Source organism: Lepidochelys olivacea, assembly GCF_965140295.1.
Source record: "Lepidochelys olivacea isolate rLepOli2 genome assembly, chromosome: 6".
Taxonomy (NCBI): domain Eukaryota; kingdom Metazoa; phylum Chordata; order Testudines; family Cheloniidae; genus Lepidochelys; species Lepidochelys olivacea.
This window is the reverse complement of record NC_140416.1, coordinates 30,447,183-30,473,869: the sequence shown is the minus strand read 5'-3', so window position 1 is coordinate 30,473,869 and position 26,687 is coordinate 30,447,183. Positions and strand designations below refer to the sequence as shown.

Sequence of the window (26,687 nt, the reverse complement as noted above, 5' to 3'; positions counted from 1 at the left end):
CCAGGTACAGGTGGGAAAGCAGGGGACTGTGTGCCCATATTTTCCCTCAAACCCCCCACTACCTGGGCAGGGGTGGGAGGGCTCTTCCCCACATGGTGTCAATCAGCAGTCACCTGTAAAGGGCTGTAGCAGATTCCTCCCCTCACTCAGTACAGGAAGGGAGTGGTTATGCCTCAGGGGGTGTCATTGAATCAGTGTCTCCTAGGGCTACTTCTGGGTAGTGCAGTTGTCACATCACCCCTTGCACAGGGCAGTGCCTAAAGCCATAATGTGACCCTTAGTTATCGAAGGCACCTGGCAAGCTTTTAAGAGCCACCCCTATATTGCTTATTGCACACATCTCTGCTTTATTTTTGTTTGAAGACCCACATCTGTTTTATTAGAAAACAAACTGGTTCCACTTGCAAACTCTTGTAGCTCACGAAAGCTTACGCTCAAATAAATTTCTTAGTTTCTAAGGTGCCACAAGTACTCCTTTTCTTTTTGTCTCATTTTGTGAAACTTTTTTTTTTTTTAAAACAACCCACCCAGAGTCACCCAGCAGTGTGAAGTGTGAAAGGCAGGTAGCCTATGGCTAATGTTCCTTTGTCATTCCAGTTCTCCCTTGCAGAGGAGCCAATGAGGAGTAAGTGTGCGGATTATTCCTCTAGACCGAGTCTGAACTAACCCATGTTGTTTGTGCAGCATATTGCAATGTGCCTAACCCCGCCTTTACTACATTGCACTGGCTGGAGTACCTGCTGGTCTCAAACGTCATGAGGCTTCAGTTATAAGTGCAGACAATAGATAATTTCATTGCTCATTTTTATATAGGGGTGTAACGTCTTCAGAGAGAAAGAGAGTGAGAGGCACACAGACTGAAAGATGTTCTATTCAGGTATCCTCACCGAGCCTAGTCGGAAGGAAGTGGAGATGAGGGAAGCTGCATCTCTCCGACAACAGAGGAGAATGAAGCAGGCAGTGCAGTTTATTCACAAGGATTCAGCTGATCTGTTACCTCTGGATGGACTGAAGAAACTGGGGACTTCCAAAGACACTGTAAGATTTTTTTTAATTCATGAGGAAAAAATTATATTTAGGAGGCTAGCATGCATTGCTCTTCCCTCCCCCCCGCCTTCTTGTTGCTGTTTAGATATGTTTTTATGTTAAGAGGATAATGAACTTGGTTGCCTGTGGAAGCAGAGGTAAATCAGCATGACCATGAGGCTCTTGTATATCGAAAAAGGAAGTGGAAATATGATTTTAGTTGCTCCTGATGAGGTTGTTAGCCTTTTCACTACTAACCTCATTTACAGGTCTGTATCTCAGACCTCAAAACAATTTTAACAAAATAGATGCAATTTTACCAGTACAGAATGCTTTCTTTGTATTGGAGTACATCAAAATGGCTTCACATATAATATATATATAAATTTGGTAAAACATAGAATTCCTTTGGTATTTAAAAAATGTAAAATTGTTGACATTAAACTTTGCTCAATGTTTTCTGTCTATGCAGTTTAATTTCCTTTCATTGAGATTTCATATTCAGGCTATAAATACATATTTGTGATCCGTGTTATCTGGTAAATGGTGTACAGTATACAGTATAGTATCACCTCCCATTTCCAGAAGAACTGGCTTCCTTCTAAAAGCTAATAAATAAAAACTTCCTTGCTTTCTTTGAATAGGAATAAAGATAAAATAGAACATTTAAGGTTCTGATGTAAATGAACAAAATTCCCAACATGTAATGTAAAAGTTGAATATCACTTCCCCATTGAGTCTAGATCTTGGAGTATATAACATACAGTATGTCTGACTGCTGTAATATCTCACACTAGGTTAACTGAAGGAGCTGAACTTTCTTACTATTTTGGCAAATTAATTTCGTTCTAACCTGGTCTTTTTGCTTGGAAACTTTGCCTTAGATCTATACATAAGTAACCAGTGGAATGAGTTTGGTGTTCTCTGCATTGTGCATAACAGAGATTTGTCTGACATCATAGAATTCACACTTGGGCACAACTCAGGGTGACTAGAAATTCTTGCCTAAGGGGTACACTTGGGTCCAGACTTGGAAAGTACTTTTCAAGTCAACGTTGAATTGTGTTATTATTTATAAAGAGCCTAACACTGTGTGGTATTATTATTAGTATTAAAAATAGAGTCTAGAAACCCCAGCTGAGATTAGACCCCTGTAATGGTAGGCACTGAGAGACAGTCCCTGCCCTGAAGAGTTTACAGTCTAAACTGACTACAGAGACAAAGGGGGGGATGGGAGATAAAGGCACTGAGAAACTGACTGTGGCTCTTAATGAGCAGGTTAGCAGCAGAGCCAAGGATCAAACCCAGGTGTGCTGACTCCTGTGTCTAGTGCCATGTCTATCAGTGCCTGTCAGTGTTTGAAATGTGTAACCGGTGAAAGATTCAGGCCTTTTAGAGGCATTTGAGGTATTCTGGTCTGGAAATCTTTTTGATACATACAGTAGCAATTGTAATAACTTGATATATAAAAGAAGGAAAAATATTGCTCTTTGGAAGTATTCTTGTCTAGTCATGACAAGTCATTGTTGTCAGGGCTGGATTAGCAGCATCCAGAGTGTGGGAATGAACTCCCTTTGACATAGGGAAATTTCCTCCCTTCATTCCAAACCATCGCTGTATCTGTCATGCTGGCTTCAACAGGGGCTTTCATTCCTTCTCTTCAGCAAGCACTAACAATTCACCCACAGCCATCTACCTCTTACTACTGTAAATGGTGACTGAATGGCAAGCAATAAATACATGGGTTGATGACCTAATATATCATAACAATACAGATTGTATGTTTGTGATGTCACCAGAGCCTCAAGTTACACGAGCAGGACTAACAAGTGGAGTTGTCCTCATCAGATGAGAGAGTGGGAGCAACTATCTATGCTAGTTTCTCGTTCATCAGCAATGGAAGCATCTAAGAGTCCAAAATCTTTTCAGAGGCTGAAAAAGAGGTACAGTGCTACTGTCATCTGTCCCCCTCCCCTGCTGCCCTTGAGAACAGCTGAGCTCCAACCTGGGATGGAAAATGAGAGAGTTGGAGTAGTGAGGGACACCATGCTCCAGAACCACCTCATCCTCAAGCCAGAGCTGGGAAAGACTCGCCCAAGGTGCACCCGGCTGCCTGGATCTGATTTTGTGTATGGACTAACCCTTCGTGGGACCGATGGGGGAGTTCCTGAAGCAATAGGCCACTGGAACTCAGTGAAACACATTAGCAAGGCCACAAAGGAACTGCCGCGTGATTTTGTTGCCATGAACCGTGGAGCAGTCATAGCTGGTCTTGTCACAACAAAGGAACACTACCGGTACCGCCAAACCCATGACATCCACCGTGCGGAAGATGAAGAGCGTCACTTTAAAAGGGACCCGCCGCGCCTCCCTGATGCCATGATCTATGGAATGCCAGCTCGCCCATCCACCCCCATCATAGATGTTTTTCAGCACAAGTACAAGGAGCTTTGGATGGAGGGACAACGAGTAGCAGCCCAGGCTCATCATAAGGCAAAACAGAAAATAATGCAGCGAGGGAAAGTATATGAAACATATTCCACTACACTAAAGAAATACAAACAGCCCATGAAGCCAGACCCACTTTGGCATTTGCCCCACTTTCAGAAAGTGGGTCGTCATCTCGATACCTTCCCAAGCCAAGGAGATCGGGAGAAGGCTTTCAAAGTCCATCAGTCAGAAGCTGGAGTACGATGTGGAATATTTGCCCAGGGCATTTATACAAGCAGCTGAAAACTCAATAGGTTAAATTATTATAAATTGTGTAATAAAATAGAATATTCTCATTTCAGGTCTGAAAGAGAACAGTGGCAGTAACCAAACATATCAATCATAGACTTTAAGGTCAGAAGGGACCATCGTGATCGTCTAGTCTGACCTCTTGCACAACGCAGGCCACAGAATCTCACCCACGCACTCCTGTAACAAACCCCTGACCTATGTCTGAGCTATTGAAGTCCTCAAATTGTGGTTTAAAGACTTCAAAGTGCACAGAATCCTCCAGCAAGTGACCGCTGCCCCACGTGGCAGAGGAAGGTGAAAAACCCCCAGGGCCTCTGCCAATCTGCTCTGGAGGAAAATTCCTTCCCGACCCAAAATATGGCGATCAGCTAAACCCTGAGCATGTGGGCAAGACTCACCAGCCAGACACCCAGGAAAGAATTCTCTGTAGTAACTCAGATCCCACCCTATCTAGTGTCCCATCACAGGCCATTGGGCACATCTACTGCTAATAGTCAGAGGTCAATTAATTGCCAAATTTAGGCTATCCCATTGTACCATCCCCTCCATAAACTTATCAAGCTTCGTCTTGAAGCCAGATATGTCTTTTGCCTCCACTGCTCCCCTTGGAAGGCTATTGGAAGGTCTTGGAAGCTTCACTCCTCTGATGGTTAGAAACCTTTGTCTAATTTCAAGTCTAAACTTCCTGATAGCCAGTTTATATCCATTTGTTCTTGTGTCCACATTGGTACTGAGCTTAAATAATTCCTCTCCCTCCCTGGTATTTATCCCTCTGATATATTTATAGAGAGCAATCATATCTCCTCTCAGCCTTCTTTTGGTCAGGCTAAACAAGCCAAGCTCTTTGAGTCTCCTTTCATAGAGCCTGATTTTCAGAGGTGCTGAGCACATGTGAAAGTCAGGTCAGTAGTGTCTTGCCATCCTAATTTTGACTGCTGTCAGAAAGCTTTTCCGGCCATGTTTATTACATAACACTGTTTTGTAATACTTACACTGACGATGCCAGGTTTCAAAGCAGCAGCCGTGTTAGTCTGTATTCGCAAAAAGAAAAGGAGGACTTGTGGCACCTTAGAGACTAACACATTTATTTGAGCGTAAGCTTTTGTGAGATTTCCACTGTATTTTCCACTGACTGCATCCGATGAAGTGAGCTGTCGCTCACGAAAGCTTATGCTCAAATAAATGTGTTAGTCTCTAAGGTGCCACAAGTCCTCCTTTTCTTTCTACTGACGATGCAGCAGCGTCTTTCTTCCTTTATAGAGGAGTTTGATATGCACAAATAATAACTGTTTTAATTCTTGATATTCTTCCTCAAATATTTTTCAGTGTATTCTTTTGTTTGAATTAACTCCTTTTAGCCCAAATTACTTCTTGTAGGACTGTGAAACCGCCCCCTGGGCAATGTTTATTAGTATCTTTAATAAATTACTAGCACCCTGAAGTATTGCCAACCTGTAAATCTTTCAAACTGCTTTTGCCTTCTTAAGGTGCCTTAAGAATCCCAACACCTGTAACATGCATGAACTCAGAATGGGCCTGCTTCTAACAGATGATAGTGTTACCTACAGGAAATCACTGAATAGGCTTGAATAAAGACTGGGAGTGGATGGGTCATTACACAAAGTAAAACTATGTCCCCATATTTATCCCCCCCCCCCCCCGGCTGTTCCTCAGATGTTCTTGTCAACTACTAGAAATGGCCCACCTTGATTATCACTACAAAAGGTTCTGCCCTCCCCGCCCCTGCTGGCAATAGCTCACGTTACCTGATAACTCTCCTTACAGTGTGTATGGTAACACCTATTGTTTCATGTTCTCTGTGTATATAAATCTCCCCACTGTATTTTCCACTGAATGCATCCGATGAAGTGAGCTGTCGCTCACGAAAGCTTATGCTCAAATAAATGTGTTAGTCTCTAAGGTGCCACAAGTCCTCCTTTTCTTTTTGCGGATACAGACTAACACGGCTGCTACTCTGAAAACTGAATAATAGGTGGAAGTGATTTTAATCTGATATCTGCAAGTGCGTTGGAAGAATATGGATTTCTTCTCTGTGTTTTTCCCTTCACATACAGTCAAAGCTCATTTATCTGGACCTTCATTATTCAATAGCAAGTATCAAATACAGTGAAAAATGTCCATTTACTGGCAGCTGCTAGCAAGTGAATCCAAATTATTTTTGTATCCTCCTTTTCATTTGTATAACAGAAAGTTAACTGTATCTTAGCACACATTGGATTTTGGCAGATATATTTAAATGTAATGTTATAAGTATTAGTTTATTTGCCAGTAATACATTGTCATCATCTCTCTGATCGAAAGCCTGAAGATTGACAGGAAACCTTCATGAATTGGGTGGTTTTCTTCCCAAACAGCTGAATTATGACTCATAATCCAAAAGTTATTGTGCACCGCCTCTTCAGTTTTACCCTCTGACTTCTCTCCTTCTCTTAACAACCGTACAGCAAGAATCCTTGCTCGCACCAAAAGTCCATCTGTGAAAGCTGACCAACAGACTGGTATCTTGACCACACACACACCTGACCATAAAGTCCTGAGAACAGCATGAGGAGCAGAGCAGTGGTTCCCAGACTTTTCACTAAGCTGACCCAGCAGCTGCATTTTGTCTTTTTTTGTGATCCACCATTACCTATATGGCCCCTCCACCACCTCACTCCTAATCCTGCCTGGTGCAGACGGGAGGCTGCAGTAGCTGGAGAACGAGCCCATCCTGCACCCACCTTGCAGCAGTGGCTCCCTGCTCTGGGCATCGTGACCTCGTGAGGGGGTCGCAGCGCCACTCAGGTTTGGCCCAGTTGCCCCTCTGCTGCCGGGCCAAACCTGAGTGGCGCTGCGACCAGTGTTCCCTGTAATTTTGTATGTCCACGTGCGGAATGAATTTTGTTATGTGCACCAATATGGAGGTGATATGTGGTGGGGGTGGGGCTGAGGGGTTCGGAGTGTGGGAGGGGGCTCAGGGCTGGGGCAGAGGGTTGGGGTGAGGGCTCTGGCTGGGGGTGTGGGAGGAGGCTTAGGGCTAGGGAAGAGGATTGGGGTGTGGGAAGATGAGCGCTCTGGCTAGGGGTGCGGGCTCTGGAGTGGGGCTGGGAATGAAGGGTTTAGGGTGCAGGAGGGGGTTCAGGGCTGGGGCAGAGGGTTGGATGAGGGCTCTGGTTAGAGGTGAAGGCTCTGGGGTGAGGCCGGGGATGAGGGGTTCAGGGTGAGGGAGGGGGCTCAGGCCTTGGGCAGAGGGTTGGGGTGCGGGGGGGTGAGGGCTCTGGATTAGGGCTGGAGTTGAGGGGTTTAGGGTGGGGGAGGGGGCTCAGGGCTGGGGCAGAGGGTTTGGGTGAGGGCTGAGGGGTGTCGATGGGGATGAAAGGTTCATGGTGCAGGAGGGGGCTTAGGGCTGGGGCATAGGGTTGGGGTGCAGGGGCATGAGGGCTCGGGCTGGGGGTATGGGCTCTAGGGTTGGGTCAGGGATGAAGGGTTTGGGGAGCAGGCTTCCCCGGGGCTGCGGCAGGGAGAGAGGACTCCCCTCAGCCCTCTCTCGATGGAGAAGCTTGGGACTGGGTGAGAGATGCCTCTCCCTAGCTGCAGCAGTTCTGGCTGGGCTGGGCCGGGGAGAGGCACCTGTTGGGTAATTTGGACCCTGTTGAGTAAATAAGATGCTAGGCAAGGGTGGAAATTTCTATAATTAACTTCCCTAGCTTTTTCCTACTCTAGCCTCGGGGATAGAACAGCACTAAAAATATTTCCCTGATCCTTATTATTATTTGTCATGTGCTTCAGTATGCTAAATCCTGTGAAAGGATACAAAGTGACACAGGCCTTGTCTCCAGGAGAGTGCAATCTAGTTCAATCACGGGCAAAACAGTTCAGATCGAGATGATACACTAGCTGATGGTACAGGCTTGCGGTGATGAAGAAAGGATGGAGTCTTGCAGATGCTGTCCATGAAAGGCTGTGAGGGAGAAGAGCATTTGGAGGAGAGGGGACAGGGTTTGATGCAGAGAAAAGGTAGTTGAGTCCAAGCGGAAGGGGGGAAGGTGTGAAGATGACCGTGCCAGAAGAGCACAAAGGGGCTGTCTAAGGGGAGGCACGGGTGGAGCAGGAGGAGGAGTTGGAGGCAAAGAGAGCACAAATGTACATTTTGGAGGGGCCTCGTTTAGTTCCAAATAAATATACCAGCAGCATTCAACAACAGTGGGCTTCCGTGTATGGAAAGGGATTGGTGAAGGGAGACCTACATTATGGCATCAAAAGGGAATAGAATCAGTAGCTATTCCCAAGGGGATTGATTCCATGAGGGGCCACATATAGAAGTGAGAGGGCTATAAAGGGCAGTTAGAAGCCAAATACAGTTGGGGAAATTGGGAAGCGAAAAGTGAAGAAATAAAAACGTACATTCATTCCTCTGGTACCTCATCAGAGCTTAGCCCTGGGCCATATTCCTTCCAGCAGGCCTTTCTCTGCCCTGCATAGGGGACAGTGCACTCTGGAGATTTTTGTTTTTGCAGTTACCTCTCAATTGTTTCATCTGGGATAGGGTTTCCATCCCCAGAAATAGTCAGGGTGTTCAGACTTATGCATCAGTAGCCAAGGCTATCCGCTTACAGATCCAGGGCTTCACACAGCATCCTGTCCCCCATGGGAGCATGATTCCCTCCAGAACTGTACTCTGAGACTTCTGATCTGTTGCCCCCAAGCACAGCACTTGTGTGTGTGTGTGTGTGTGTGGTTTGATTTTCCTGTAGTATAGCTATTCCACCTGCCCTCCCTGGCTGGTCCCTTTGCAATCCACAGAGCCTATTCTTTGCTGTGCTCCCCACCCCAGGATTACAGTAAATGGAGATTGTGCTGTTGAACTAGCATGCTGGATGTCCCCCAAACCCAGTGTGAATTGAGGGGACAACTGGGCCTTTTGTTTGGTAGAACTGCTTGCTTGATTGGATGCTCTCTAGAGATCGAGATGTGACAGGCAGGCCAGAAATGTGAGCGGGGATGTTTGTGCTGCATAAATTGGTTAGTCTCTAAGGTGCCACAAGTACTCCTTTTCTTTTTGCAAATACAGACTAAAACAGCTGCTACTCTGAAACCTCTCATAAAATACTATAGAGGCTGAAGCGTCACATTTAGAGCTTTGTTTGTAATTTTCCTGCTATTTGCTTTATATGAATGTTTGGATCCAAAGGTTCCTTTGGTTTCTTTGTTTATTTCTCAGTTCTATTCTGTTGCAGCCTCACCTACCTGATGAAAGATGACATTTAGCAAATTCATTTTATAGTTATTTGGTCATATTTTTATTTTCTTCTTCTTTAATAAACTTTCCTTCCTTCAGCTACCTAGACACTCAATCGCTCTTTGACTGCTTGGCTGATACTTTGAACAAGCAGAAACAATGGTTCTCAGGCTTGTACACTGTCAGAACTATGAATGACAGAACTTTATCTGTTCTGCTTAGTGGTTAATAGTTAGGCAATGTATGTACACTGGAGGCAGTCTGTGACTTGTTAGCAAATCCTCAGGAGGGAGGAGAAAAGTGACCTACTTTGTGATATTTCCAAGAAAGGCTGGCTTATGAAGTACCTCCGTCTGATCACATATTTTACAGTAGTGTTTAGGCCCCAGCTAGGTGTCCTTGTGCTAGACACTGTCTCTGCCCTAAGAGGTTTACATTCTAAAGGGACAAGACAGACAGAGGAAGTGCTATCATCTCCATTTGACAGAAGCAGAACTGAGACATTAAATGCCTTGGTCACACAGGCAGCCTGTGGCAAAGCCAGGAATTAAACCCAGATGTCCTGCCATCCCTGTCTTGGGCTGTAACCACAAGACCATCCTTCCTCTCTGTTGAGGGCCTAATTCTGAGAGATATTGAGCACTTGCTGGTACGTTTCTCTTTGGCTTGGCTGGAGGGTTGTAGTGGCCAGTGTAGTATAGAGCAGTGCTTCTCAAGCTGTCTGATGTGGGGGACTCAGTAGGTCACGTAGTCCTCTGCATATTAAACAAGGCACTTAGTCAAAGGCCAAATTATTATCAGTTAAACTTCCAGATAGTTGAAGAATCAAATATATTTTATCAAGTCTTTCTGAAGTCTGTTCTGATTCCAATGTTAATATCATGCCCTCAACTTGGCTATCCTCTTGGAAGGGGAAATAATGCTCTCCAAATACTATTTTGATGTCATGGAGTTTTCCCTTGGCTAATACATTTATACTTCTTTTGGTCTAGGAATTCCTATTGAATGTAGCTGAAGTCAGGTAGGTTATTTAGCCTTTGCTGTCTATATAAAAGACTTGTTGAGACTCAAATCACCGACCAACGGAGCCCAACAGTAGTATTATAATTTTATAATTGTATTATTATTTTTTGTTTTGTTTTAAAGCAGCCACATAACATTCTGCAAAGACGCTTAATGGAGACAAATTTATCAAAATTACGAAACAACCGAGGGTCATGGACTCCAAAGAATGACATCTCAGCACAGACCAATAAGCTGAATCAAACCAAGCCAGACAACCCAAAGAAAAAGGAGGAAGAAGACTTAATATTAGTGTGCTGTCAGGTAATGCTTCCTCCATGTCTTCGCTAGCTTTTCCTAAATCCTTTTATCAGCAGTGCAGGAGGAATTGAACCCACCCATATAATAAAGGTACAACTAGGCTCCTTGTATTCCAGGGTTAGTGTTATGACACCCAATGTTTTTGCTGATGGGATATTATTTTTGACAGCTGTCTGTTTTCCTTCATACAAGGAAATGGACAATGTTGACAGCCCTGAAAAAAATGCATTGTTACTTTCCAGCTAACTGTTCTCTCTCATATGATGGATATAATAGCAGTTCTGCAAAGCAAAGGCTCCAGTAACTTAAAAACGCAGCTGTTATGCTGGGTGAGCCAAACATAAGTCTCCTGGGGCTTTGGAGTTCCTGTGCTCCTGAGATTCCCAGTACATTAATCTTTCCATCATCATCATCATCATCACCACTAACTTCCCTTCAGTGAAGGCAGCCTGAGTGTGGTAGAACTGTGTGTGTCAAACTCTAAAGCCTTCCTCTCTAGGCAGGCAAGGGTCTGTCTGTGTGGAAATGCTCCAGGGAATGTCCTGACTGCCATTCCCTTTGACATTGGAGCATATAGGATAGCAGATCTGGGGTATATTTATTTTAAAAGTTGGGATAATTTTGTTTTGTGATTAAACCCCCCTACCCTCAGTGTCCCCTGTATCTTAGTCCCCTCAGGTCCCATCTCTCTTTCCATAAAGCTCCCACTTCCTGCCATCTCCTAATATTGGATCTAGCAGAAGATGCTTATTTATAGAGCCAACAGGATGCTCAGTGCTGTATATATGTCCAGATCCTCAGATGCTGTAACGTAGCTCCACTGAAGTCCGTATAGTGACATTGGTTAGGATCAGCTGAGGAACCAGGCCTGTAACTTTTGAAGGGGATAGGGAAGTTTTGATTGCCAGCATGTGGCCTCCAGTCAGCACAATGACTTTATCACTCTATCGAGAAGCTATGCCAGCCAAGGAATGGGATCTGAGACCTTTGGGGAAAGGGCAATCCCAGGACACCACAATAGGGACTATTTTTTTAGATATCTGATTGGCCCAATAGCTACAGATAAAGGTTCAATGGAAGTTGCAGGTGCTCAGCACCTCACAGGATCCAACCCTACATTTTCATTATTCTGTAGAGGAGTTTCATTTAAACATTAGTCTGAAATCCTCACGTGCGCTAAGCCACAGTTGAGAGCCTGAGGGAAATAGAAAAGAAAGTGCTGGAACACTGAAACCTCAGTGGTGACATAGCAGGTGCTGTAGGAGTGCTGTGTTCCATGTACGTGGACCTTAGCACAGATGCAACTAACATTGGATTTCTTTCTTACATTCTGTTGTTCCTTTCCAACGCTCTTGTTTTCTCCTTGCAGTGTGCTGGAAAGGACTTGAAAGCTGTGATTGACACCAGTTGTCAGTATAATCTCATATCGTCTGCATGTGTGGATAGGCTGGGGTAAGTGGCCTGTTTAAACCTAACGCACGGTACAAGGCAGCATGTTGAGTACTCATACATGGTATCATTGCTTCTGTACAAACAAGGAAAGCTTTCAGAATTTCCACATTATTTCTGAAATGGTATTTAGGGGCCTGTTCTTGTGCCCACTGACATCAGTAGCAAAATTTCTCCCCATCAAAAAGAAAGGAAATAGGTTTAACAATATTAGAAGACTGACTTACAATAATGTATGGCAAAACTCCCATTGACTTGAATGAAGCAGGGTAAAGCCATTGGTGTTGATATTTCCCCCCCAGCAACATTGAGGTTTCAAGATCAGTTTACCATGATTATGCAAACAATTGTAATTGTTCCCTACGCACACACCACTAGGTAAATAATGACCCTTTTCCGTAAAGTCTGTTATTTATTTGCACAAGTCTTTAATGGCTGCAAAGCAGCTGCACCTGCTATGAACAAGGAAGTAAATCACAAGCATCCGACACTGACAAGTGATGATTATGCATTTAGGGCTCAGTCCTGGAAGGTGCTGAGCACTCCTGAGAGGAGAGAAGAATTCTCAACTCCCAGTGAAGCCAATGGAAGTTGACAATGCTCAGTATCTCTCCACAGTGAGCCTTTACACACCAGACCAGAATGGCGCCCGATGTGTCTGTTCTTGTCCATTTACATGTCAGACTTGATTCTTGTACTATTTTCAATCCCCTTAGAAAAAACAGTCCCAGCCATCAAAGAGAAAGTCTAACGAGCTGACTTAGGTCAATATATGGGCCAATTTCTGCTCCTACTGAAGTCAATGGGAAACTTCCCGTTGGCTTCAGTGTCAAAATCCCTCTCCGTCAAAGAGAGAGGAAATGCGTTTAAATATTAGAGTACAGACTTACAGCCATGTGTAGTATTGGGCCCTATATCAGGAAATTCAAAATTAAAGCAGTCACTGCCTCCCTATATTTATTTGTACTACAGTAGCACCTCAAGGCACCAATTGAGATCCGGACCCCACTGTGCCAGGTGTTATACTGACACACACAGTAAGAAATGATCCCTCCCCTGAAGGAGTTAGTCTAAAAATAAATAAATAAATTAAATAAATAGTATTATTAACCCCATTTTACAGATGAGGAACTGAGGCACAGAGGTCTTCAGGTCACTCAGGAAACCTAAGGCAGAGCTGAAAGCTTGAACCTGGACCTGAGTTTCTTGCTAGTGCTTTGACCAAAAGACCATTCTTTCTCTCAGCCAGCCTTTTGGGCCATTTCAGTTTATGTTTGCAGTGACCTGAGATATTGGGAGGTTGTGCTGCAGTGTGATTAATACAATAGCTTTGGTTAGTTTAAATCAGACATCGCACCCATTCAGTTCTGGCATCCACAGAGGCTCTTGTGCTGCAGCAGAATGCAGCAGCAGAGTTTACTTCAAAATGACTTAGATGATACATGGATCGACACTGAAAAAATTAGGGTTATTGAATATAGGCTTTTGTATTTCATGCGGCCATTGAAATCAGAGATTGAAAATACCTATGAAGAGACCTCATCCATTTCTCTGCCAGTACAAGAAGGTGCTTATAGTACATTGTCTAGTGTTACTTTGAGCAGTCTGGTTTTAAAGGTCCCAGGAAAGGACTCCACCCACTGGACTCCTGACTCCTTCACTGCCTAAGAGATATCACCATCAGAATGTTCTTGATATTCAAACTGAATTCTCCCTTTCTTTTCTTCATCTTTTTACACTTACGCCTTGTGCCACCCTAAATACTTTCCTTACATGTTAGGTAAGAGATCAATTTAATTAGCCTGAAGTGATCTTCTAACAAATCCTCCATGCCTGGCAGTGAGGGGTATTAATGGGCTCGCTCTGCAGAGATGAGAAGGAGGATCCCACTTTATCATCATTTAAGTACCTCCTTTTGCTGGTTATGGCTTTTCAAGCTTGCTTTCAGGCCGATTTTCTGTCTGACTGAACATACATGAACACATTCATTACACGCCCTCAAGGAGCTGTCACCATGCATCCATCTTGTCCTGAGGTTCTGTCCGTGTGGCGTGCTCTATCCACAGCTCTGCTTTTCTTAACTGAGTCTGGTTCTGACTTGCAACCAAAAGCAATTTAGAAAAGGCAAAAATCCATGTGCCTGCCCCCAAGTAATTGTTCTCTCCTTTGCTGCAGGCCACATTCAGCCCTTGGTTACAAATGTGCAACCCCACTGACGTTAATCTGGCCCTGACTAAGGGACAAAAGGGGCCAGATCTTGCCTTCTTCTCAGCTTCCTGTGTACTGCTATAGTGGCACAAAGGGGGCAGAAACCAGCTGCATCTCACCTGTGGATGTAGATCCAGCATAGCTGGCTCCTACCGACTTCCTTCTTTGCAGCCCTCAAAATAGGTGGTATTTAAGGAACAGGAAGGGTAATGGAGGGAGTGTGGCCAGAGTACTGCACTCCTGTCCTCTACTGGCAGACAGCTCCTCCGGCATTCATTCCAGCTCAGGGAGTTTACAGCAGCACCCAGTCTGCTCTAAACATTTCCAGGGTCAGCATAAAGCCAGTCTGAAGATCAAGGAGCGACAAGTGTCTCCCTGATGCCTTTCCCCACCTGCGTTGCTGTTCCCAGTAGAGACTGGGTGCAGCAGAGGATCTAGGCCAGTGATTTTACCTAACATCACAGAGAGACATGGAATTCCTGGCAAATAAATTGAGCTACTTTTTTCTATATAACGAACCCTTAACATTGAATATTAAACAGCAAATTTCAATGTCCCCCTCTGGCCGTGACCTTCTTAGAGGGACAATAAAACAGCTCCGGGAGCCTTCTGCATCCCATGGGCCAGATTTTCAGAACTGCTGGTTCCCCAGAACTCCAGCTGAAGTCCATGGGAGCTGTATGTGCTCAGCTTCTCTGAAAATCAGGCTCTTTGGTCCTGACACTGCAAGATACCAATCCCCCTTCCGCCCCAATGAAGTCAGTGGGAGTTTAGGGTGCCTGGCACCTCTTGGGAGGCTCAGGCTGTATGATCTTTTTGTGTATCATGGGACTGTGAGCCTGAATTCCTGTTCTTTTAGCTACATTATTCACCATCTGATGATGAATCATTTGGTCATAACTCAGCCAGGCAATGATGTCTACACACTGAGGTAGCAGAGAAGCCACACACTTGCCAGCTCCATAAAAAAGCTTTGCATCCCCAGCTGAGATATCTGTTGGCATCAGGGGCAAGACCCAAGGCATCTCTTTACCCTACATTTTACTATAAGCTCTGTCTGTCTAGGCTTTTACACTGCACTCAGTATACCTGAACACCCACACCTCCTATAAGACAGCCCAGACAGAAATAAATTGATAAATACATATCTAAATACAATCCATCATCTCATAATTAATTATGGAAATTAGACAATAGCCTTCTTTGAAGAGAGTCCCTTTGGGGCTGAATTTGCCCCATTGTCTAATAATTCCTGGTGCAGCCAGGCAGAGTGCTGCTTAATATCATGTGAGTGCTGGTGGAAAACAGGATTTCCTAATATTGTGTTTATACTTCTCCTGAGTGGATTATCAATTTAGATGGTGAGGTCATCACTTTGTGATGCTCAGTCATGTGCATTTGGTAGAAATATTATTGGTAATCACCTGCTTCACTCTGAGCAATCACAATAATTAATCAGAATGTTAAATGGTAATGAAATCAGCTAAAGGAGTTTTGCCATTCTATTCCGTTCAGATGTAAAAGGAAACTCGGGGGAAAGTATTCCACTTCACTGTCTTTAATGTGCCTGGTAAACCAGAACACATGGAAAGATTTACAAAAAAATGGAAATCAACAGAATTAAGAAATTGAAACTTGTTGGTCCTTCGCTCGGCAAGACAGTTCTCTGGGACAGGAAAATGGTGCTTTTAATGGACCCAGCCTCAAAGTGCCTTGTTCAGGGTTGGTTCCTCTAGGGATGACTGCTCTTGCAAAGCAGATTTGAAGGGGGGAAAACCACCTTACAACAATCAAAAATGAATCTGGATTATCCCAGGCAGGAATTATTGCTTTGTGTTTGAATTTCTACTTAATTTCAGTTCAATATAAAATGTGAAAAAATGCACCTAAATAATCCATACATGTTATCAGAATAGTCTCTGGAATGTAGTGAGCTAGGGAAAATACCTTCTTGAAATATAATACATCATTGACAAGCCTTTCCTCTTCTGCTGGATATTTTATTTATATGTTACCACTTCCAGGGAAGTAATTTGTCATCATCTCCTAATGAACAAAAATCACATATACTCTCCTAGCTGTAAGACAGTCTGGAGAAATTTTTGGCCAAATGATGATGTGGTGGTAGTAGTTCAACTGCCTTGAATTCAAAGCAGCGAACACCGGCGCTGACTTTGGAACATTGTTACTAGAAGACAGCTTCGGATTAACAGATTCTTCTGTCCTGGGGAAATGAGAGAGAACTCTAAAGAACAGGCTCCTTCAGAAAAATAAGCTGTGAAATACAACCCAAAACAATTTCTTCGTTTTGGGCTTGATCCCGCCCCATTGAAACCAATGGGACTTTTGTCATTGACTTAAACAGGAGTAGGATTAGGTCAGGATACTGTATCATCACAGACAGGTTACTAATAAAGAAGCTTCAGATGATAATCACTTAATAGGAATGAACTGAGAGCTCAAAGAATAGAGTTTTACTGCCATCTCAGCTGAGCAGCCACTGTTAAATACAGTTACTGATTTCAATGTACAGGTTAAAGGAGCATATCAAAACATGCAAGACTGAAGGAGAGAAGATTTCATTACCACGCAATATGAAAGTGATTGGCCAGATAGAGCATTTAGCTGTTACAGTGGGAACTATCCGCGTGGACTGTTCTGCAGTTGTCACAGGTAAGTGGTTGGGCAGTATCTTTCCAGTGCTGTAGATATGATATAAGCTGATCCCATATCTATTTCAGTGTGCTATGAAGTAGGTAGTGGGTTCATTTGTGCTCATCAACAACAAATGTGAAGCTGTTTGACCATTTTAAAATAGAGATCTTTACTATAAGAATGAAAGTATTTTTTCTCTTATTGTTTTAAAGTGAATTTATTGCTGGATCAACAGCGCAAGTCTGTCTGTTGATCCACAGAGCAGGTATCATAAAGGCATCAGCATGTAAGATTCCCTGTACTTCCCTGCCAATAACATATCTTGTCCCTGACCTGGAAACAGTTTAGTCTCCACGGCGTATTCTATCCTTGGCGCCTCTGTTGGGACTGCCAAAAAAGATGATTATTTTGTGTTGTGAAAATCTGATCACTAGGAATTGGATGGAAGTCACCAAACTCATTTCACACCAGGACCTGATCAGGCAGTAATGACTTTCAGTCACTACCCTCTTTGGGTCAGAGGTGAAAAGCTCTGTAGTCTACTTCTGATCCCTCTGGGCTCATTCAGTCCCTTTAGTAACTGATCTGTATTTAGCTGAATGTTTTTCCATAAAAAGTGAAGATATTTGCAAAGAATACAATAGACCATTGTTAATTCAGAACCTGATTTTATTTATTTATTTATTTTAGCAGAAGACAATGAGAAAAACTTTTCCCTTGGGCTCCAGACCTTGAAATCTCTGAAGGTAGGATTTCTCTTGTGTGTACCCTCTTGTTCTTTTACTATTGTGGAGAGGATCATTATGGGTTTTTTATTTCCCCTCTTACATTTGTATTTATTATTATTTTAGTGTGTCATAAATATGGAAAAGCATCACCTTGTACTGGGGAAGACAGAGAGAGAAGAAATTCCATTTGTTGATAATAACATCTCCACAAATGGAGAGGAGTAAGTATGTAATTCTAAAGCTGTGCTGGAATCTCATGGTGTGTGTTTTCCTTTTAGCCTGGAATGCAGATCTAGCTAAAGCAGTCATCAAACTGGACCTGATCCAAAGCCCATTGATAGAAAAGGAAATCTTTTCATCAATGTCAGAGGGCTTTGAATCGGGCCACTGGATTGTTTTCGGGTGATTCTTGTCATGTTTTTGTAAGCTACCCTCAAACAGTAGAGGGTCATTTTCAAAGAGATACACAGAGGGGATTGACTTAGCTACTTGGCTCTTTTTGAGGTTAATGGGGGTCATCTGCCTGACTCCTGACACTCTGCTTTGAGAATGTTCCCTGAGAAATATTTTTTCTGGAAAGGACTTTAAATACAAGGGAAATGAATACACACAAAACTCTTAATAGCCCACAGTGCAGAAATGTTGTGAAGCACTTCAAGGTAGTGTTGGTACCCCTTCCCCTCATGCTATCCTGTCACCAATGGTGCCTCTCTGCTGAGTTAGCTGATGGTCCGAGGCCATCCCCAGTGGAGGAGAAATCAGTGACTTGGAGTCTGGGTATATTCTAAGTGTCACTTGCTTTATTTACACACACCAGTCCTGAATAGAGGCAGTCAAGGAGCATGCAGGGCAATTCCTTCTTCTAGGAATAATAACAACACCTAGTTCTTGCATAGCTCTTCCCATCAAAGATCTCAAAGCACTTTACAAAGGAGTATCATAATCCCTCTTTTCAGATGGGAAAATGAGACGTAGAAGGATGAAGTTTCCTAAGGTAACCAGAGCTACAGCCAGAACCCAGATTTCTTGAGTCCTAGTCTGGTGTCCTGTCCATTAGGCCACATTATATCTCTCTTTGAGTGTTACATCAATGTCTGGTTACTAGAAAGCTACTCTACCTCAAATATGGACTCTAATCAGAGACCAAAGCAGAGACCAAACTCGCCTGCAGCTCACAGAGCTCCTTCTCTCAAGATCACCACTCTTTACAACAAAAATTTATAGCAACACAGCATGTCTTCCCAAAGCGGAACATTTGCTTATTGCTAAGGAAAAGAACTGGGAAGAACTATGTGTGAGAGGACCACCTGCTGACCCGTGACATAACAGTATTGTAAGTTTTCATAGTGTTGTTCAGGTGTCTTTTAGCAGCCTGTTGTTATCAATAATTATGTGTATTCTAGTAATACCTACGGACTTCAACTAGTTCAAGGCCCTGTTATGTTAAAGATGACCCCAATAAATATAGCCTAGTGAGGGGTCTCAAACATGCAGCCCGTGGAGTTATTTCCTGCGGTCCACCATAGGCACCAACTCCACTGGCAGCCAAGCTCCCCTCACCACCCCCACCACCCCGCCCTAGTGGCAATGAGAAATAAATAGGACTTCAGCTACTTCTGTTTGCTTTCATACGGCAACATGCCCAAAAAGTAGGCCCATGTACTAACAACGAGATTAGGGAGTCTGGGCACATGTATATACAGTGGTTGCCATTAAAAGTCAATGTTTACCAACAGGTGACACACAACTGTCTGTGAGATACTGCTGTTATTTTCCATTCTAAGCAAAGAGAAGTACTGACTGGGGGGTGATTGTGGTCCAATGTTGACTTTTTAATGGCAACATCTGTATGCAAGTCTCTGGCATTTCTGAGACTCCCTCCACTACCATCCTTTCCAAATCTTATGTTTTATCATGATGATACCAGACAGTGCCGCACCCCTGGCATACTCAAAAACTCCTGTTCACTCCCAACAAATTTACTACCGTAGCTCGGCTGAGTGCAGAATGCTGCCCTTTGGCTACCTGGGTTAGAATGGAAATTTGGGATACTTGGTCCTTGGGAAATTTGGGATTAGGAATATCATTCATCTGACCCTTTCAATCTACAAGGTAAAAACAGCGTGCTTTTCCCTTTTCCTTCAAGACATATGTGAATATGGCAGAAGCTAAGGTTGTAGTCTGTTAGAACTGGCAACAGTAAGAGGTGCTAATATTGCTAAACAATACTATCTCTTAGTACTGACTGGGGTCCAGTCTTGCCATTTTTACTCAGCCAAAATGTAATGTGCAGACTCCAGTGCACCCATCGTTTCCCAGTTCCTAGGACTCCGAGCGAAAGGCACCTACCCTTACCCAGTTCCTAGGACTCAGGGCCACCCATACCCACTTCCTAGGGCTTGGCATAATCTGGTCCATTTAAGTACCAACCCTTACCCTTCCTTTGGACTCAAGGCATACTCTTCTACAGGTTTGCAGGATCTTTTTACCAGTGAAAGAACCTTACACAGAAATATCCTTATTCTCTATTTATTAATTACCAAGCAAAACACACATGCTAGGCACTGACTCCGTGGCTGCTCCAGGGCTGGAGCACCCATAGGGAAAAAATGGTCACTAGCAGCCCCCCCCCAGGAGTCCCCACCATCCCCCAGTGCCTCCCTCCCGCCGAAATCAGCAATTTCACGGTGTGCCAGAGACTCTGGGGGGAAAGCGGGAGGACCGAGGATGTGGTGTGCTCAGAGGTGTTCCAGGGGTGGGAAGAGGCGAGGTGGGGACTTGGGGGAAGGGGTGGAGTGGGCACAGGGTCTGATGCAGAGCTGGGGGTCGAGCACCCCCCCGGCACATTGGAAATTCAGCGCCTGTGCTAAGCATACAATGCTATGCTCACCAGTCCTGATCACACAGGCAGACTTTCCCTATTGGCCACGCAAGGTCAGTTACATCTGGGTTCTGGCTGCTTGCCGCATGTTACGGTCATGCAGAGGATTCTTAGCAGCTCTGATTTTAAGGTGTGTCTTGTGGGGTGTGTAGTTCTTTCTTCTTTCAGCTCTTTCCTCCTCCTCCTCCTTCTTCTTCTTCTTTCCCCACTGCTGGTCTCCTTCTTTGACCCTAGTTTATATAGTGAAATTTGAGTCCTGCTTAGCTATACCTTAACCAATCATTTTACTAAAATATTACATAATAATTCTTTGACCAATCCTAACATATTGCAAAATAATTCTTTAACCAATCATATCCTACCACCTTGGTTGATTTAAATTTTTCAAAATTAGTTATGGAACAGACAGAAACAATCAAAGAACCAGACAGAGACCATACAGCTGAACAATAGAGAAGTAGGGACCATAAAGACAAAACAATAGAAGTATAGCTTTTACAATCACAACTGTTGATAAGTGATTCCTTGCCAGACAACATTTTCCTTAAACAGCTTAAGAGATTCCTCACTTATCTGTGACGGTGGGTACTACTAGGGGGGGCGGCTTCTTAACAGTCCAATATTAATTAGGTTGTTCTGATGTAATTTAGAAGAAATGTGAGGAGTTGACTTTTTGCTTCTTGGCTCTTGGCTGCTGCTCTCCTAATGACAGGTTTCAGAGTAACAGCTGTGTTAGTCTGTATTCGCAAAAAGAAAAGGAGTACTTGTGGCACCTTAGAGGCTAAGATGGGCCACCAAGGTGGGCCATTGGAAATCAAGGTGGAAACGGCCCACCTTGATTATCATACACATTGTAAGGAGAGTGGTCAGTTTGGATGAGCTATTACCAGCAGGAGGGTGAGTTTGTGTGTGGGGGGGTGAGAAAACCTGGATTTGTGCTGGAAATGGCCCACCTTGATTATCATGCACATTGTAGGGAGAGTGGTGACTTTGGATGAGCTATTACCAGCAGGAGAGTGAGTGTGTGTGTGTATGGGGGTGGGGGGTGAGAAAACCTGGATTTGTGCTGGAAATGGCCCACCTTGATTTTCATACACATTGTAAGGAGAGTGGTCACTTTGGATAAGCTATTACCAGCAGGAGAGTGGGGTGGGAGGAGGTATTGTTTCATGGTCTCTGTGTATATAATGTCTTCTGCAGTTTCCACAGTATGCATCCGATGAAGTGAGCTGTAGCTCACGAAAGCTTATGCTCAAATAAATTGGTTAGTCTCTAAGGTGCCACAAGTACTCCTGCTCTCCTAATGTGGCTGCAGAAAATAGCCCCAGACCTTACAGAAACTCCAGTTGTATTACATTCTTTTTTTCTTCCCATTTCAGCTCTTCTGAGGAATAAAGATTGAAACACCCACAAATGAGAAACCCTGACATCGAAGAAAAACTGCACAGCTGCTCCACATGAAATAGCAACGTGTATCATGGATAACACCTATGCTAGGCTACAGCTGTAAAGCTAAATTCAATCATATTCCGTGGCCAGTAACTTAGCAATGTTGTCTTGTTTTTGAGATAGAAACATATGCTTATTTTCTAGACTCGAATATAGTGCACCACTGATTATGAATGGTTTGACAAACCTGATGAGTTTACTCTAACGATGAGAATAGTACTTTTTATAGCAAACACAATTATTTCATTTGAGGGTATCTGTGATTAGAAGCTACCAGAATTAGATTTTTACTAATGATTTTTTCAATAGCTACTATTTATATTCACTAAATTGACACCACCAGGTTTAAATAGCCATAAAAGGAAGCCACTCATATTAAAATATCAACATGAATACCACATATTGGTAAAAAAAAATGACCCTAATAGCCATAACATTATTGCCATGTTATTAAGGATGTGACTGTGGAGTCTATGAGAAGAACAATCATATGATTATTCACTGATCAGATTTGTCTTCAGGACTTCTATTTACCAGAAGACTATGACCAGAACTATTCATAGTTCAATAACAGCAATTATCAAAAATTCTCCATCCTGCTAGATTTGTATGTTGAGTCACAAGCACAAAGTTTTACAGTTTAAAAAGCAGCCGTGATGCTGATAGACAATTTGGCCTACTAGATTCAGTCGTGAACCAAGCCTTAGTGGTGTAGGATATTGTGATCCAAATTCACTCTGAGCGCCTTTACTTGTCTCCCCACCCAAGTGCTACTCCCTGAGCCTATGCCAGCATAACAGCTCTAGCTTGAGCTTGAAACTACCCTTGGAGCACCAGCAGTTAGATGGCTGGGTGGACTTTAAACTCCTATACTTCAGCATCATTATCTTTAATGCACTACTTTTATATCTATCTGCAAATTCCCCAGGAAGTCTTAAAGTGCAAGACCAAACCTGATCCCCCTGAAGGAAACTGGGAGTTTTCATTGGGACCAGCATTTGGCCTTTTTTGCTATCTTATTTTAATGATGATGCCACTACTTCACAGAGAGCCTACCTGTATAACAAAAGAAATCCACTGCACCACTTGAAAGAATCTGACCTTTTACAAAAAGAAAGGGAGGACTTGTGGCACCTTAGAGACTAACAAATTTATTTGAGCATAAGCTTTCGTGAGCTACAGCTCACTTCATCGGATGCATTTTACAATGATCCTCTATATGTTTTTAAAGGCTAATGGGAATTATTTACTATCAACAGCTGAGGGGCTTCTTTCAAAGCTAAGAACTTTGCTAGCCAATCAAGTCAGCTAATATCCTTCCTTATGTTATTGAGTCAGAGTATTTGGCATAACAGGTGTCAACACAGCTAGATTTTCAAAGAGGCTCTTTGTACTGCTTCTTATGCTGTGTAACCATGGGGCTGAATCCTGCAGCCATTACTAAGCCTAACTCAGGTACCAAAAGCACTTAGGTACCAATTCAGCAAGGTACTTAAGCATGTACTTAATTTAAACATGCGTTAGTCCTACTGAAATCAATTAGACTACTCATGTACTTAAAAATACATGTGCTTATTAAGTTCTTTGCCTGATCAGGGTTTCAGCTGGTAAAATCCTGCTAGACTTAGTTTCTGCAGCACCCACTGAACTCAAATGGGACTCAGCACCAGTTAGGAATTGGCCTAGTGGGAATTTTGTTGGAATAAGGACTAAGGGCTCTCCTTGACTTCATTGGGAATTAGATCAGGCTCAGAGCATGACCTGCAGAGTTTGACCCATGGTATAGGTTTGTCCTGAGTTTAGGGGATCTGTTCACAATAACATTGATCGCTGTATACTGCTGTCCTATGACTACAATAGCAGGTCTAACTTTACCACATGGGTGCCTGTATTTTACCAACTTGGAGCTTGGTCTCTTGCAGTGGATTTGAAACTATCCATTTTTAGTCTTGGGTATTTATACTGCTATCAAATTTGGATTATTAGTGTTTTGGGCTATTTTCTATTTCAGTGATATGGTGCAGTACTCTCAGGGCCGTCCTTAGGCATACGCAGCTGTGTAGAGCACCTGAAAATTTGGGGCACCACTGGGTCTTAATGTCCACCCTTCTTGCTTTTCTATCCCTGTTCTGACCCTTCAGGCAGGCTCCCACAGCTGGCTGCTGCAGCCTGGTGAGTCTTCCTCAGGAGGAGATCTAGCAGTTAAAAGTGAAAAAGCCTTCCAGCCTGCCAGACCTATTAGCACAACACTGAAACTGTTAAAGAGCCATTCAAGGGGTAATGAAGCCTTTTATCAGGCACTTGACAACCCCCAGTTTCTGAATTTACTGACAAAAACAGTTGTGCTTTACTGTAATATTTACTCAGAACATGTTAGTCTACAGGACCTTAGTTTAAAATGTGCTTTAAAAATATTTCATTAGTGAGTTGGTGAAGATTATAAAATCACATCTCTAAAAGAAAAGGAGTACTTGTGGCACCTTAGAGACTAACCAATTTATTTGAGCATGAGCTTTCGTGAGCTACAGCTCACTTCATCGGATGCATGCCGTGGAAACTGCAGCAGACTTTATATATACACAGAGAATATGAAACAATACCTCCTCCCACCCCACTGTCCTGCTGGTAATAGCTTATCTAAAGTGATCATCAGGTGGGCCATTTCCAGCACAAATCACTTTAGATAAGCTATTACCAGCAGGACAGTGGGGTGGGAGGAGGTATTGTTTCATATTCTCTGTGTATATATAAAGTCTGCTGCAGTTTCCACGGCATGCATCCGATGAAGTGAGCTGTAGCTCACGAAAGCTTATGCTCAAATAAATTGGTTAGTCGCTAAGGTGCCACAAGTACTCCTTTTCTTTTTGCGAATACAGACTAACACGGCTGTTACTCTGAAACACATCTCTAAAAAAATCCTTGCACAGATTTTTTAGATGCACAATCATCTTTAGCCTTAAATGCTTGGATCTTCAGACATACCGTTTTTTAAATAAATCCTTCAAAAGACCACCCTTATCTAAAATACACATTTTAATTACTATAGTAAAAAAAACTTGCTTCCAAAGTTTTCCTGTCCTTTCTGTCCATCCCTTTCTCCCTTCATCCCCTCTCCCCAACCCCCCATTGAAGAAAGCCCTTAAAGGGACAACACCCCTTTCCTTCCAGATAGCTGGACAAAGAGTTTTCCTTTCTTTAGTTCTGGCTATCTGATGAACTAGTTTTAGGGTGACCAGACAGCAAGTGTGAAAAATCGGGACAGGGGGTGGGGGGTAATAGGAGCCTACATAAGAAAAAGACCCCAAAATCGGGACTGTCCCTATAAAATCAGGACATCTGGTCACCCTAACTAGTTTTAAGAAAACCCTCCAGCAAAATCAGTACCTTAGTAAGATATAAAATCATTTGTTATGCCTAAAATCTTTAGAAACATATTTTTTAAAATTGGTGAAATTTCATAAACATGTCTATTGTTATGGAGATCACACAAAGTAAATTAGTGTTCCCTTTTTCTAAAAGCAATGAACATTGTAATGAACAGACTAAACTTCTGTGACTGATTGATTAATTTAAAATAATGTCTTTATTTCAGTGAGTTAAATATATAGTAATCTGGAATGATTACTTTATGAAGGCTTCAGAGTACATTTAAAATATAAAATCAGCTTAGAAATACTGATTAAGAAAATGTAAAACAGAGAAGAGTTGCATCATGTATTCCATAATATTTAATGTTGTATTCAGCAAAGCAGCTGGCTCACCCTCACTACAAAGATTTTGCAAATAAATGTCTGACAAACTTCAGGGCATATCAAAAAACCTGTGACTGACATTTTTTATTCCCAAGTTTAGTGCTTTTAATTAGGTATCTTCTGCATATCCATTCTGTGTGAGGGAGAAGGTACAGGGGTCTCTGCAGGGAACTCCGACTGTCCGCCACTGAGGTGGGCCAGGCGTCTTTGCTGCCTCGTCCTTCCTCCCCCTTTTCCCCCCAGGGCTGCGAGCTCAGGCTGCTGTCGGGCATACGGGCACCAGTTTAATAATACTGCGTAGGGCCCCATAAATCCTAAAGACGGCCCTGAGTACTCTCCTGTACATACAGTATTTTATATAAGACCGCTCAATATATAGGAGAGTTGGACTGCACTGTATCATTCTGCCAATGTGTTGTACAAATGTCTTTCACTAAATAGGGAATATATTTGATGAAACGTATATGCCATGAGTTTTGTATTTTGGTACTTTATTCTTTCTGTGTTTGTTACTGTGCCAAATGTCGAATTAAAGTCTAAATAAAGTTTAAGCTGCTATTACAGTTTATTTGGTTGTGCCCTGAATACTCCAGTGATCTGTTTTAACATTGAAAATGTGTAATAGGTCTCTGGCCTGAATAATCTAAAAAGTAGTTTTGTAAATCTTCCTGGAATTTATTCTCTGCAGTAGTGACATGAGTCATTTACCCTGTTAGCAGGACATGAGTCCCTTTGTGATTGCTTGCTTCCAAATGTGCTAAATAGCATGTAGCATATTGTTGTAAAGTAACAATGTTGGAACTTTATCTTATTTCGCTGTATATCAGATTGCAATAAGATCTTTGAAATGAATTTTGTTTGTTTCAATTTTACTTTTTTTAAAAAGAGCTGTTTACACTCACAATAAGTTTCCCCACCTCGTTGAGACAAATATAGGTAGGTTTAGAATAATATCAAGGAGACTTTGTGAATTTCAGACACTCCAATAAACATACTCCTAGAAACCTGGAAAGCAAAATAATTAGATGAAAAAGATAGAAAGGTCATTAGTGGGTGGTTTAGTGGATATATTGCCTGCAACATATCAACAATAAAATAGCAGAAACCTAGGAGTTAAGCCTTCCCCAAGCTTTTAATTTTTATTTGAACAGTTTGTAGCACTGAGGCCTAAGAGTGTACTATGCAAACCTCTTTGTTTCAGAAGATGCTTAGTAGAAGATTTCAGAGTAGCAGCC

General features: G+C 42.9%; 1 protein-coding gene and 1 pseudogene across 3 annotated transcripts; both read left to right on the top strand.

The window, feature by feature from the left end:
* Window positions 1–743: 743 nt before the first annotated feature.
* On the top strand, window positions 744–21,928 carry NRIP3 (nuclear receptor interacting protein 3). Of its 2 annotated transcripts, none has more exons than XM_084631396.1 (7): window positions 744–1,038; window positions 10,154–10,333; window positions 11,700–11,782; window positions 16,521–16,660; window positions 17,336–17,388; window positions 17,494–17,591; window positions 21,631–21,928. In XM_084631396.1, exons 1-7 carry the CDS (start codon window positions 865–867, stop codon window positions 21,644–21,646), a joined length of 744 nt encoding a protein of 247 aa, XP_084487522.1. In that variant the 5' UTR covers window positions 744–864; the 3' UTR covers window positions 21,647–21,928. The 2 variants fall into 2 exon arrangements, with proteins under 2 accessions (XP_084487522.1, XP_084487521.1); XM_084631395.1 differs by having other exon boundaries at window positions 17,333–17,388.
* Window positions 2,899–3,759, top strand: LOC311522268 (cilia- and flagella-associated protein 77 pseudogene; annotated as a pseudogene). Its single transcript has one exon. The product of its transcript is annotated as a cilia- and flagella-associated protein 77 pseudogene (transcript).
* Window positions 21,929–26,687: the final 4,759 nt, after the last annotated feature.